This window comes from Drosophila grimshawi, unplaced genomic scaffold (genome assembly GCF_018153295.1).
Source record: "Drosophila grimshawi isolate 15287-2541.00 unplaced genomic scaffold, ASM1815329v1 contig_44, whole genome shotgun sequence".
In the NCBI taxonomy this organism is placed as follows: Eukaryota; Metazoa; Arthropoda; class Insecta; order Diptera; family Drosophilidae; genus Drosophila; species Drosophila grimshawi.
In genome coordinates, this window is record NW_025063240.1 from 7,805,802 (window position 1) to 7,821,459 (window position 15,658).

General features: G+C 37.6%; 1 protein-coding gene across 6 annotated transcripts in view; it reads right to left on the reverse strand.

The window, feature by feature from the left end:
- The window catches only part of LOC6557178 (calcium-transporting ATPase type 2C member 1), a 52,635-nt gene that overhangs the window by 7,496 nt on the left and 29,481 nt on the right, over positions 1-15,658 (reverse strand). For 2 of the 6 annotated variants that reach the window (XR_004365640.2, XM_001984903.3), the window contains exon 2: positions 1,774-3,487. Coding sequence is in view for 1 of the 6 variants with exons in the window: in XM_001984903.3 (XP_001984939.1) it covers positions 1,774-3,487 (1,714 nt within the window). In the remaining 5 variants the exon portion in view is untranslated. Of the gene's footprint in view, positions 1-1,773; positions 3,488-7,171; positions 7,238-7,366; positions 7,523-8,560; positions 8,622-9,011; positions 9,083-15,658 lie in introns of those variants that run through there. The other 4 variants (XR_006246720.1, XR_006246719.1, XR_006246721.1 and 1 more) reach the window with 4 other exon arrangements.

Consider the following 15,658-nt stretch of genomic DNA (forward strand, 5'->3'; position numbering starts at 1 on the left):
GTCAGGAGGACAGGCGAATGTCGCTTTACCTATCCTAGCTTCCTCTACCTTTCTCCTTATTCTATACCCTATTTTTTTGCTCAGGTTGTTTTATTTTTTCAATTTACTGCGTTCACTTTGCCGCATTTTATTTTGCACTCGGCGAAAAAACTGATGAATTTTATACGAAATTAAATGGGAAATGTGAACGAATCTCGAGTTTATCTCGTCTAAGAAAACTCTTCCAAGGCGACAAAAGCTTCTCATTATAAAGTTAAAAAGGTTGCAATAAAAACTGGTAAATATTTAACTAATTCGAAATTTCTAAAAACATTTTCCTATTCGGGCCAATTTATTTACTTTCTTAATTGAAGCAATTTATACTTTTATTTACAAATAGATTTCTGTTTGTTCTAGAATAAAAGATGCCTTTTTTCTTGGCGTGTACATTCCTTGTGTTTGCTGAGTTTCTCTCGAGATGTTAGTGGATTCTACTTAAAATCATACTTAAGATCTTTGTTGTTAATGAAAAAGTTGTGCTCAAAGTGCATTTAAGCTGTCATCAGCACTTTGCCAGACAAATTGTATGCAACTTTAGCGGCAGAATTTTCAGTGATATTTTCAAAGTTGCACATTCAACAAGAATTGATAAAGACTGAAGTACAGTTGTCACACACGCTCTGCCGAGAGCAGACAGCATGCAGCAAGCCGCAGGCAGCAGGCTGCAGGCAGTTAAACTAAAACTTCAAGTGGAACTCAACTTGCGGCAAACTAAGAACTCAAAATTCAAAACTCAAAGCTCAAAACTGGAATACGGAAAACTTTTAGCAGCTTCAACGACTGACATTGTTAATTAATTCTGTTTGCATACTTAAAGGCTGTCCGGCGTGGTTGCATTGCGTGCGTGTGTGTGCGTGCGTGTGTGTGTGTGTGCGTCGCTGCACGCCCCTAACCCTTAACCCTTAACTTTTATGCCCCAGACACCAAGCCTCCCACCGCCCCTCGCCACACATTCATACATTCATAGATATATCACAGTCCAGTCTTGAAAACATTTTAGTGTCGGGCATAAATTGTGGTAGTTTTAGCAACGAGGGGTTGGGTGGGTGGTTGGTTGGGCATAATAGTAGCCAGGGTTGCCACTTTTAATTACGCAGCGTTGACAAATTTATTTGCATAGTTTCTAGCGCGCTGGCACTTAAGTTAAAGCCAACAATTTGTGGCTAGCGTTGGCAGGATTCTAAAGAGTTTTTAATTGAGTTTTGAGCTGAGGTTATCCACACAAGACAATGAATTTGTTGTCGGCTGAGCTTGGATAATTTTTGCTGCGTCTGTTTGCCATCTGAATTAAGTTAGACCAAAAATTTACCTACATTTAACGAGAGACTAAGAATGGGCGGCCAGACAAATGTTTCGAGATTGCATTTGCAACGGGTGTGTGAAAATAATTGTGGATAATTTATTATAGCAATTTATTCAAGCAATATCAACAGGTAATTTAATTCCATTAAAGAGTTGAATAATTATCTAGAGCAGATCAAAGATGTCTAGCAAATATATAAATTATATAATTCGAGATTGCATTTGAAACGGAAGAGTGGAAATAATTGTGCAGAATTTATCACAGCAATGTCAACAGGTAAATTAGTTGCAATAATAAATTCAATAAATATCTAGATGAGCTCAAAGATTAAATGTCTAACAAATATGTAAAATATGCTAATCAGATCTAACATAATCAATTTCCCACTCAATAAATAATCAAAGCAATTAAAAAAGTTGTGTCAAACTTACCGATAGCCATTGCCGTTTCTTGGGCATCACCGGTGACCATCTTGACACGGACTCCACTCTGCATCAGCATCTCAATAGACTCCCTAACAAGGGGTCGAGGCGGATCCGTGATGCCAGCCAGGCCGCAATAGATCAAATCCTGCATGGATCTGCCCTTGGCCAGGGCCAGGACACGCAAACCCTTGCGTCCAATTTCATAGGCCTCGGCAAGGAATTCGGCCTCGTTCTGTTTGGTGAGCGGCACCGTCTGATTGCCAAATTGATATTTGGTGCATTGGGGCAGCAGCGTTTCCAAGGCGCCCTTCGCAAAGAAGATCTCCTCCTTGTTGTTGTTGTACTTGTGTATGCACTTGACGGCCATCATCTTTTGCTCGGAGCTGAACGGATACTCCTGGATGCGCACATAATTCTCGGCTGTGGCATACATGCCATTCTTCATGGCAACCGCAACGAGAGCACCCTCGGTCGGCTGGCCAAGAAGTGTGCCATTCTGGATGTAGGCATTGTTGCAGACGGCGCCAATCTCCAGCAGATTCGTGATATTCGTTTTGGCCATTTCCACATTGTTGCAGTGGCGTATATGAATCTCGCCCTGATCATTATATCCAGCGCCGGTTACATCCGCCATATAGCCGTCGGAGGTGATGATTATCGTGGCCGTCATCTCGTTCTTGGTCAGGGTGCCCGTCTTGTCCGAGCAGATGACATTCACACAGCCCAATGTCTCCACGGTGGGCAACTTCTTCACAATCGAGTTGCGTTTGGCCATCCGCATGACGCCCAGGGCCAGGGTGACAGTGACCACAATGGGCAGACCCTCGGGTATGGCGGCAACCGCCAACGAGACGCTTATGTTGAACATCTCCGAGAGCGGTTTGCCCTGCAGCCAGCCAAGGAGCATGATGACGCCAATAATGAGAAACGAATAGAAACTGAGCTGTGCGCCCAAAATATCCATTGACTTTTGCAGCGGCGTCTTGGGCGCCTCCTCGGCCTGCATCATCTTGAAGACCTCGCCAAATTCACTCCTCTCGCCGGTGCTGACCACGATGCCCTTGCCATTGCCGCAGCGGACTAGGGTGCCCATGAATGCAATGTTCTTCATATTGCTGTGATCCTTCACATTCGTATTGTTCAGCAGGACATCGGTGATTTTGCGTGCCGGCTCCGTTTCGCCGGTGAAGCTGCTCTCGTCAATTGACAGATCCACGGCCTCGAAGAGACGCACATCGGCGGGGACACGATCGCCCACATTGAGATAAATGACATCTCCCGGCACCAATTCACGGGCGAGGAACGTGTCGAGGCGTCCCTCCCGCAAACAATGACACTCTGGCGGCACCAGTTTCTTCAGCTCCTCGAGACTCTTCTCGGAGCGATACTCCTGGATGAAGGCGACCGTTACCACAATCAGAATGGCAATGGTTATGCTGACCGCATCGTCAAACTGTTTCATAATTATCGAGACGAGGGCAGAGCCAAGGAGCAGCAGAATGAGAGGATTCCTAAACTGCTCAATGTACTTCTTCCATGTGGGATCCTCCTCGATGACATTGAGCTCATTGTGACCAATAATTTTGGCCCGATATTTTGCCTCCGTCCACTTCAAGCCGGTGCGCACATCAACCTGCAGACGTCCTGCTACCTCAGAGGTGCTGTGCGTCGATGACTCCGAGGTAGAGAGCAGCATTTCGGGTGTTAGGGTTAGACCCGTCTGTGCCAAAGAAAAAGAAACAGTTCTCATTAGACTAAATTCGCTTAATAATTGAACAACATTAATGAACAATCAGTATGGGATTTTTTAGCTTAGCTTGCAAAGGAAATATCTACAATTGTTAGTAATAAGCCTTATAAGAGACAAAGAAGCGTGTACCTAACTTTTTAGTCAAATATTACCAAACTATCATTGTTTATTAATTTAATAAATTTATTAAATATGTATAAAGACGAATTTCATATTTTGGGAAACAAAAATTAAATAATTTAATTTAATTATTTTGAATATAATCGTTTATATTGCATATTCTTATTGGAGTCTTTGTAAAGTGTTCAATCTTTTAAAAAATATCTCACATATTTCTTTGCATATTGTATTTTCTATTTGTGGTCCTATTTTTGTTATAAATTTGTTAGCCGGGGTGCAATAGTCTTATATTTTGAATGCCTGGGGTTGCTGCTTCATACCACTTATTAATTAAATATTTTCGTACCATAATAAATAAATATATTTTTAATTTCATTCGCATTCCCAAAAAAACGGCAATTTGTGTTTATTGTTTTAACAACGGGAGACCAACTATAATTTCGTGCACCAACAGTTTGGCATTAACTTTATTGATTGCAAGCCCTTCTCCGTTCGTTTTGTTGACCACAAAATGGAGAGCCTTGGCAACGGTTCATTTCATCAGGACATTGCCGGCCCCAATTCATCAACCCACCACCCTCCACTTGCAGCTAATTTGCGCTCGTCAACAAGTTTGTAATCATTCACAAAGGCAGACAGATAAAGCCCCCCCTACCAAACACAAGTAGAAAAGTAGTAAAAGGCACATGAGCTCAGTTATCCTCTCGACTCCATAGTTGTCATCTTTTGTAACATGCAGCCGGTCGGGTCCGGTCTGCCCTTGTCATGTCCAGCTGAGGTTGGGTGAAATGGTTGGCTCCAATCAGCCAGAGTTGCCACCCATACCCAGTGAAATTCGACTAGCTCGAAATGGCTTCGAGTACGTGACTTTCTGGCTGTTTTAATTTCATTTTTTTTATTTTTATCTTGTTCGTTGCTCTTCATATTTTTTATAGATTTCATTCCCTTTTTGTGAGTGAGAGAGAGAGAGAGAGAGAGAGAGAGAGAGAGAGAGAGAGAGAGCTGGGCACTTGTGTCTGGGGCTGTGCTCATGCAAAAATAAATGCGAACTGTGTGCAGATCGTAAATTAAAGTTTCTCTCGCTCCCCCTATTTCTCTGTTCCTGTTCCTGTCCCTGTCCCTGTCCCTGTCTATATGTGCTGGGAGTTTCGGAAAACTGCAGCTTTTGTGGTTTGATTTTAATTTGCAGTACTCTCGAATTTAGTTTGGATTTTACTGCCAACGCGCAAAATAAACTGTTTTATGTGGAATTGGGGAATTCAAACTTTATCTAGCCAACTGGCAGATTATAGCGTTTGGCACTTTTTTAATTGGTTGGCATAAAAAAGAAGTATTTTCAAAATAAATATTAAATTATTTTGCAAACATTTCAAATTTGAATACGGTTTCACGCAGTCTTCAGCGTTGAACAAACACTTGCTTTTGCGTCTCGTCTTTGGACCAAGTTTTTCCGTTCCGACACTGACAACTTAATAGGCCAAACAGTTGAGCATTTGAAAATTAGCATTCGAGCAAGCCAAAGACTAAGAGCGATGAATGGTTGGAGTGCAAACCATTCATCTTGAATTAAGTGGCAGAACATTTCATTATGAGAACTATGCAAAATTCGGTTTAATTAAATGCACAAACCGAAAGCTGCTGGCGCTCAAATTACAAATTACTCAGCTTCAAATGATGCGCAAAAAACTAAACCAAAATCGGTTGGCTTTGGGTATGCAAATAATGGAAATACCCTTGCAGGCAGGTAGACAGACAGACAGGCAATGCCTGATTGCATTAACTAAATCCATACGCATAATGATAATTAATGCCCTTAGGCAGTGCAAGTGATAATTGTTTCGATTTATTTGTGCTTCATGCATCATTTAAACGTATAAATTACACTGCGGTCACAAATTAAATACTCTGCAAGCAATTTCAGTCAAACCAGACCACTAAATGAGGCACAAAAAATACATTTAAAATAATGTTGCGACTCTCAATTGTGCATTATTTGGCAAGTTTGACTAAATGTAATTTTATTTTGTGTCCGTTTTGGTTTTTAGAGTACCAATTCAATTGGAGCATTATTGGAGAGCTAATTGCGAATTGAAATTCGCAGAGCTTTTAGAGAATATTTGCAGCTGCTGGTTTCACTCGATTCATTTGGCCGCACCCTATTTGCCTTTTTGGCCACCCTTTGGGTATGAAACCCATCCAGAAGTCAAGTGGCACGTCAAATTTTGGTTTGCCCAGCGGCCACTTGAAATTAAAATAGCAGCAATATCATCGCCATCAGGCAGATGTCCCAAATCCCAAGCACAAAATCCCACATCGAAGGGCATCTGAAGAGTTTGACTTTTTCATGGGTCACTCTGCTCCAACTTTACACATCTATATTCCCCACTTTATGCACCTCTTTGTGTTTTTTGTTTTGTTTTGTTTTGTTTTGTTCTATGCACTCCATTGGTGCTGGCCTACATTGAAATCTGGTGTCTGTTCCCCTGCCTGTTCCCCTTACCCCAGTGTGTGATAATAGTTTCTTTGTATATTCAACGACCAACCACAAAAAGTGAAAAAAAAAAACAGCAACAGCAACATGAGCAAAACATACACAAAAGTGACTGAAACTTGCCACTTTTTGCATTGCACGAAAGGTAAATATGTGTCTAGTTGTGGCATTGTGAAGTTTGAAAGGTTTTTGTCTACAATTCTGTATTGTTTCCACTTTATTGATATCACTTGACTCGGAAACTTGTTTTGCACACATAAATATTTTGCATTTAACGCTTAGTGTTCCAAAATTAACTTTAAATGAAGTTCCAGGAAACGGGGAGGGAGAAATTATGAGAGAAACCCATATTGTACAACCGCATAACTCATTAAAGTTATTGTTTAATTATCTTTTGAGATGTATAGAAATATTACAAGACATTAATAAATATTCATATATTTTCAAAACCTGTTTCAATGCTGTGTGTGCTAATTTATAGATAATGAAAGTATTCCTAGTCTTTTGTTGAATTTTCATGTATAGTAGGGACCCTTAAACAAACTTCAGGAATGTTTAACTTAAACATAACAATTAACATTATAAATAATCGATTTTCAATTTAAGAATTTTTCTAAACTCCTTATTTTTCATAGAAATCTGAATATTTGACAAATTTCCAATTTATATATGAAAGTGCAATATGCTAATTATTGAGTATCAATTAAGACTTTATCTATATCAGTATCTAGTTTCTTGTAGATAAATTTTGTAATTAGCATATAATTAAAAGATCCTCAGAAAAACTAATAACGCTTCAGTGCACTTTGGTCAAGAGCTATAATGAATTATTAAGCTGATTAGCAATGCAAAACTACTTAATAAAATTATTCATAATTAAATTTTACTAGAAGCACATGCACGTCAATTTTGCGGCACGTGTAGAATTTAAATATACCAAGTGATTCCCCAAGTTCAAGGGAATCTCGCTAATGATGAGACGGACGTTTACAAAATGCTTTATCATTTGATATATGGTAGATCGTAGATAGTAAATCGGGTACCTGATCATCATCATCAATGTATATGCTAATAGCACGCCTTGGCCTAAGCATCTTATTGTTTGTTTTGTTTTCTTTTAAGCAGCTGCAAATAAAGCACTTAAAATATACTTATGACATACCAAAGTCTTGAATAGATTACCAGCACCAATAAATATTTAATACCCATAACCAGTAACAACCATAAATGCCACTTACATCAGACGTGTTGATGACTATCATTGTGATAAGGCAAAGACGATGACGTCGATGATGAGCAGATGAAATCTTACCATATGTGCGGGTTTTCAACCCACTCAATCGTCATTTAAAATAGCACGCTAATCAAAACTTTTACTGAGCAGCAGGGGGAACCTGTATGTATGTAATGTATATATATACATTTTTTTTATCAGTTAAACTTAAAGTGTGAGAGCTTTAATCACGCGCGAGATGTGAGCATGAATAACACTATAATAATAATGTGTATTGTACGTAAAATATGATATAATTTATTATGTGAAATCGCTTGTACGTGTGTTGAATTGGAACCGGGCTATTATTCTAATAATATCAGTTATAATAGTATTTCATATGTCATTTCATTTAATTGGCAGCATTCGCTTTGAATGTTTTTTGGTTGTAAAATCACAAGATTTCTATTTTTGCGATTTGCCTAATTCGTGTAATAATATTACTATTAGTCGTGCAACAAAACAATATGTTGATGCCTTAAACTTAATTACCCCTTATAACAATATAATAATAAAATGTAACGCTTCGCTGGTAATATTTTACGGCTTAGTTTCCACCGGATATAGAGATAACGGACAATTAGTATTTATTTTTAGAATACTTCTTGGCCATAAATCTGGGAGATTAACCAAATATTGATCAACAATTCTTATCAAACATTCATCAGACGACGTGGGTCATTGACAGCCATATTTATACGCATGCTATGGCCAATATTATTATTCATCAATAACAACACAAATTCTGAGAGACGGAAAGAGCGAGAGAGAGAGAGAGAGAAATGTTCTTGTTTGGCTGAATTGGAACATGCCACGAAGAATGTTGCCAATAACATAAAGCAGACAGACTCCAATTGGAGCGATCGCCAGCATGCGCTCGATGTAAGCCAACTGCACACACACACAATACATATATATCTATCTATATTTATATGTATGTCTTGTTAAGTGTGACGTCAAATTTCTGATGAATTGTGCGAGTTTCAACATTTTTCTCGTATTTAGTTGAAAAATGATAACGTGGCCTTTGAATGGGTACTGCAAAGGGGATCTGTCGGGGATTGGACTTTAAAGCTCATATTTTTCTTATTCTTAGTGTTGTTGTTTATTTGGACATTATCTAGAAACACTTTCACTTAATATACACAGACACACATACACACAGACGCAAGACAAATTAGAAGTTGTGACTTGGTAAGTACTTGATTATAATCTTTTAGATATTTTGGTTTTTATTTGTTAAATCTTTTTATTTTTTTGGGAGAGGAGCACTGCCGGCGTTGCGATTGGAACACGCTCCGAACACGACTAAGCAAACAGTTTGCAATTGTGTAAAAACAATGATGCGAGGAAGTTAAATTGATGATTTCTGATAAATGACAGTGAGTGATATGTATGTATGTATGTATGTATGTATGTATGTATGTATGTATGTATGTATGTATGTATGTATGTATGTATGTATGTATGTAAGTACATTTGTATGTATTTACACATTTGGCAGGTAGAAATAGGCACAACAGGCAACAACAAACAGCGACACAAACAAAAGACAGCGAGAGAGAGAGTGAGAGCGTGAGAGATTGAGCGCAGTGTCGACTTTTACTCACGCAACAAATGGAATGTGAAGCAACTTGGAATTCGATTGGATTTTTGTTTTCAATGCAACTTGTTTGATTTTCTTCCACTTGTCTAACTGCTACTTCCTCTATTCAGTTATTGTTTTCACCATGAACATTAAAATTAAAATTACAAATCACAAATTAAAACGAAAAGAATAAACGCAAATGAACGAAGACGTGTTCAACGCACAACGGCGACAGAGAACGAACTGAGAGGGGCTAAGCAGCCATGTCAAGAGCATCTGGAACGTGCGAGTGACAGAGATGGAGAGCCAGCGCATATGTGAGCGGCAGCGCGCGCAAATGAAATGAGCGCAGAGAGCTTAATAAGCAAAGCACGCGCACATTGGCAAGGAACGTTTCGAATTTGAAAATTAATAAATGACAAGTGGCTTATTTACAACAATTAGAATTAAGAATGCATTTTATTTAATACATTTTATTCATACAATAGTTTATTTATTATTTATTTAATCATATATGACTTTGACACACCAAACATGCAAAACTGTATTTACACCACTGTACAATACCAATTCCAGTCCGTTTCCAGTAGGTATCTTTGCAAGAGACGAATAGCTTAAGAGCTGAGATAACTGAGATGCATGTGCAGAATATTCGAATGAAATGAAATCTTGAAGAGAGTGCGATAGTGAGAGAGAGAGAGAGAGAGAGAGCGGATATGTTCATTGAAAGGATCGCAAACACACATGCACACAGGTGCTCCATATTCTTATTAGAATCCATTCCATATTGCAAGTTGCAGTGAGGCAGTGTGTGCTTGAGTGTGAGTCATGTTCGAGTGATAATGAAATGGAATTTATAAGTCTAATCGGAAGTTACTTATGCAAATTCGAGTATGCTGGATTATTACCAGCTTGAATTACAATTGTTGTGCAACAAATAATTACTTATTTCGTCGTCAGGCGCTTTTCGCATTGTTCCCCTTTTGAGTTTCCAATTAGCATGCAAATTGGCAACATTAGACAGACCTTAGTCAATCATGTGTTTGTTTTGATGTGTATTCTCGCATTAGAATCTTGTGAAAAACTCACAAAATACGAAAAGCAAATCTTTACAAACTAAAACTGCTTCCTAGCATTGTGCATTTCCTGTAAACTCAAGACAGCTCATAAGTCGGAGTCTTTCTTACCGTTGTCATAAAGAAAACCTGTTGATTAATGCTCTACAAACGGTTTTTCCCTTTTACAGCATAAACGACGACAAAAAGTTTTGTGGCCGTATTTTGTATTTCTTTGAGTGCGCAAATAATTAGGAAAATTTTAATCATGCTAATCAACTTGGGCACTTGATGGCCCTCAAGACAACTCAACCGGAGACAGCACAAGCTCACTCGTCGGTTTTTCTGTTTTTTCTGTTTTTCATTTCTTTTTGGCCTTTCAAACCTATTCCCAGGTAAGCATTTCACGAGGCACTTTTCTTTTTCTGCTCGGCGGAAAACAACTTTGACTAATGATGCTGCCTTGGCAGTGGGGGAGAGAGTCCTGTGCACCACAATTGTTGCTCACCGGGGACAGGTTGCGCTTCGGCGCTGCTGCTGGAGAGACAATATGCGAAGGCAGCATCTTGACTACGACTACACGGTGAGGTCAAAGAAAGTTGCCGCAAACTGTTGGCGCTTCTTGCAAGTCATTATTAATTTACGTCGTTTACTAAAAATCCTGCAGGATGCCTCGATACAATGGTTGAGGGCGGGTTGGAGCAGAGGTAAGGGCAGACTTGTTTCACGTACACAAAAGTTGTGTGTTGCGAAAAGTTGCTGCAATTTCAGTGGTTGGCATTTCAGTATTATAGTTGCAACAATTTCCGGCATTAATTACCTGATCGCGTTACTCAGCAAATATTTAAGCAAAATTCTTTAAAGGCTTATAAAATTTAATACAAAAAAGACTACAAAGTTATCAAACCCTAGATTTGGCTGCCATAAATGTAAAATTGCATCAGAGTTGACCTTGTCATTATTATTTCTTTAATGACCAGAGAAGCTTATTGAGTTAAAAAACATTTACAAAAAATGTTTAGTTACCAAAGAGCATGTTTAAAGTTTAACAGAATTATTGCTAAAAGTTTCAATTTAATAATGCTAAATTAACTATTTATTATGCGTCCAAAATAGGTTCATTTTCATTAAAACTGTTTAATGAGTAGCTTAAACATATAAAGAACTAGTTATGGATGAGTGCATAAAATATATCAAAGAATATAGACTGTTTATAATTTGTAATTTAAATGTTTCTTTTTGACTCTAAATTTTTACAATAGCTATACATTTTTGTGATTCAGTTCAATATTGCAGAAGCAAGAAGCTGTCTTGAATGATTTATTTTATTTCCCAGGCACTATAACTAATATTAAATGTTCGCCGCTTGGCAGAGCTTTAGGCGAAAATTCTCAAGGATGTTGGGCTTGGGCACTGGACAAACTGTTCCTAAATTCCATTTTTGCTGCCCCTAAATCAAACAAGCAAACAAACACTTAAAAGCAATTGGCTGAGGATGAGGATGCACTTTTATTGACAGTTATCAAGCATTTTGTAGCCCAATAATTGCAATCAGACAGGCACTCGAAATTGGAAATTGTTGATTTACTCTGGCATAAAAATGACAGTAGCAATAGGGGCGATATACATATATACACAGTATTGTCCTGCTGCTGTCTGCCCTGCCCCAATCAGCTATGACCGAAATTTGATTTTCATTCCCAAAAATCACACTTGAATGCTTACGTTGACACTTCAATGAGCCACAATCATCGTTCACTCTGCAAATGCTATTCCATCCAATTTTCATTCTGCTCCGACTGGCTCTCGGTCTCCACTCTCTGCCTGTCGGTCAATCTGTCTGTCTGTCTGTCCGCCTGTCTGTCCGCCTGTCTGTCTGTCTGTCTGTCTGTCTGTTAAGCCCATCTCATTGCTGGTCAAATTATGCGGCATCGCATTTCATGACCAGCAGCCATTTGTCGATCCACAAGCTGTTGCATTGCCTGCATTCGTATTCGATGTGCGGAAATCATTTGCTTCACACTAACTCAATACCTAAACGCAATCAACTGGGTTCAACTGAGAAGCAAAACTACCAAAAATACACGAACAAATTTTACAATTCTATAGGTGTGGTGGTCAGCGTGAAGATACCGTGAAAAGCGTATGCAAAATGTAAGTTGAACTTATTGAATTGAGAAAATATTAAGTGCATTTAATAGTTAAAGTATAGAATCTTACATAGCAAAAAACACGTTTAACACAAAATCTTGTTGATCAATTGATCACCTAAAAAACTACCACCGAAAAAGACTCTAAAAGTATAAATTACATTAATACAAATTTATAAAATCTATGAGAATTTAGGTTTTTAATTAATTCATTCTTTGATTTATTAAATATTTTAATCACTCACAAATTACGGTTGTATAATTGGCGAAGGCACATTAAAGAAACAAATTAAGATAAACGAATCTTATAAAATTATATCAAATCATATTGAAAGCGATTAATCCTTAAATATTTTTTTTTTTTTCGAGAAAAAAGTGGAATTAAATTTAACCTAATGTTCTAAATGCGCTTATTAATTTATTTTTTGTGATGTTTAAGTGATTCTAAGACAAATTAATAATTTTCTATTGCTACTTGACCCCTTAAGAGTTACAAAAATGATTATTGAGGGGAAAGCATCATAATGCACAGCCACCAGCCAACTAAAAAATGGATGCTAGACGAGACGCATACATCATCAGAGTGCAATCGCTTACAACACCCCCCCAAAAGGCAAACTATGCGTTACTTAATGGTCAAGGGCTAAACTCTCCCCCGCCCTCGCCCTCCGCTTCACGACCAGCATCAACATCAACCCTCTGGCCTGGCATAACAAATTGCGAACAAGTGCGGCCATTATTCTCGCCCCAAGTGCGGTCTGGGGTGCGTGGAGATTCAATGGGGATCCATGGCCCCAGCTTTATTTTGTTTGCGTAGCAAATGTCGTGTAAAAGCTGAAAAATGTTAAAGCGCCAGAAGTATCCGTAACAGTCGTGGCCTAAACTACGCAAATTTTTGTTGCTCTAACGAGCTTAACGGAAATGCAGAAGAGAATGCACAAAAGCAGAAAAGTAAAAGAAAAGCGTACAAAAAATGTGCGAAAAATTATTGGGTATTCAATACACCAAATACATCAAACGGCAAGTGGAATACCACTAATGATGAGCAAATAGTCTCGTTAGGGATATCAAACGTTGACGAGATGATATCAACTGAATATGAAAGCATACCAAAATGAAACCTGCATTTCTAATTTGATGAAAGCATTGAATTATTATTACGTAGAAGAGAAGAAATTTGATAATCATCGTTGTAGAACTGACAACAGCTTAAGAATAATAATTGACTGCTCAAACAATAAGCAAGTCGGTATAAAAATTATTACGCTTTAATATTTTTATATTTTATATGTCTAACTTCTCATAACTTTATGGAAACTGAATCGATTTGCAGTGCTTTCATTCTTGCACCATTTCTATTTAAATCTATGGTAGATATAAGCATAAAATACTTTAAGAACAGAATACAAGCATTTTCCTCATCATTTCTTTTTGATTATTTTTATTATGTTTAGTTTTCGCTTAAGTTTAAACAAGGTTTGCTTGAGCTTTAACTGGAATTCAAGTAAAGTCGTCAACTCCACTGTTTTTGCCTGTTTTCAGTGCCCTGCACTTACATTTCATCATGATTTATGGCTCTTAAGTAGCTTACTCTAATGGCCTGGCTAAGGCAGCAGCAGCACCTAAAGTGCCACAACACATGTTTGTTTGCAGTACGTTGCATGTTGTATGTTGTATGTTGTGTGGCATTGGTGCAATTTCCACATTTTCTGCACCATTAAATCCAACTCAAGTTTCAGCAAAAGTTGAGCTGTTAAAGCTAAATGCAACTGAAGTAAGGATAATGCCTGACCGGCACTTGACGTCAATTGACGGTTGCTTTAGGCCCGTTTTAGTATTTGGCTCTAACTCTCTCTCTCTCTCTCTCTCTCTCTCTTTCTCTCTCTTAAATAAATCCAAATGCAAATGCAAATGCAAATACAAATGCAAACCAATTTATCGCTTTGGTTTACCATCCAATTTGACCAAAGCTGCCTGCCAGATTTTCATGCATGACTGAAACCTGCATTTTGGCCACTTTTAAATGGGTGAGGCCCAATGCTGCCACAAAGCTGGCAACTTTCAACAGTTTATAAAAAAAAAATACTATTAAAGCCAATTACTTTGGAGCTTTTCCATTGCAATAAATCTCCAATCAATAGATTTATATGAAATATTTTGAAAAGAGCTTATGAAGTTTTATGTTTTAATAAAACGAAATTCATTTTATGATTATCATTTATTATGTAATAAAAACAAATTATTGATCGATCAATTGTCCCCACCGAATTCTGCAGTTTTTATAATTTTATTTAATATTTTTTTAAGCAATACCTACAAGATTTAATCATAAATCGCGTTTGCGCATGACTGAGCAAGAAAATGGCAATTTGCAAAGAAATTAAATGGAAACTGGACTAAAATATTTGTATGTATTTAGAGTATATGCAAATGTAGTATACTGCTCCTGGTCTGCGTTGATTCTTTATGTTTTTTATGAAAATGCACCGCTTTGTTGCCCCAAAACAAAAATCCTTTTAAAAATACGGGCTGCTTCTGACTGCATATACTGCGGGGCAATTTCAGCCAACTTCCCATCTTTTTTTATGCTAAAAAGAGTAGAGTGAAGTTGTGTAAAAGCTTGTAATAGGCAGAAGGAAGCAACTCCGACCCCATGGGGTATATGTATTTTTGATTAGTACCAACAGCCGAGTGTATTTCAGTTTGTTCTTGTGAAAGCGTCGATCTCAGAATAAGAATAGCGAATATACATTTTCGAATCGAAAAGTTTATATATTTTTATCAATAATTATCTTTGTTTCCCTAATATCGATAATAATCGATTATCAATAGCAATAAAAACCATTCATTTAAGTATAAATCTTTCTTTTCGATCATATGTATACCTTCGTTTAATATTATAACATCTGCAAAAATGTATTATAGCTAAAATCTTCAGTTTAGGGTATTTCCGAGTCGAGCTCTCTCGACTAGCGCACTCTTACTCGTTTTGAGTTACCATTACTAGTAGCTAATTTTTTTCTTCATTTTTTTCATGCTATTTTCAGTCTTGCTTTTTCCACTTTTCATATTGCACTTTGTCATAATGGGTGTTAAATAGTGAGCATCAAGAATTCATATAATTTTTAGTCCCAGTTCGCTTCACACTTTCTTAAATATTTTATTTAAAAGTTGAATAATGACAAGTCTCTTCTAGCAATTTTCAGCCTTGCCTCTTATACAATTCTTACGTGTCACTGAGATCTCATCGTTTAATGTCATCTCTTGTTATCTAATCGAACATTTCCGGCCGAATGGACACCCATTCGCATTACACAGCATTTTCACAGCTCAACATTAATTCCCATTCAGTTTACTTATCGTCCGTCTGACACTTTTCCTCTTTTTCCTCCTTCAATTACAAGCACTATTGTCGAAAATGTCATAATTACACTTTGTCTGGCATTTCTTCTTTATTTTTTTTT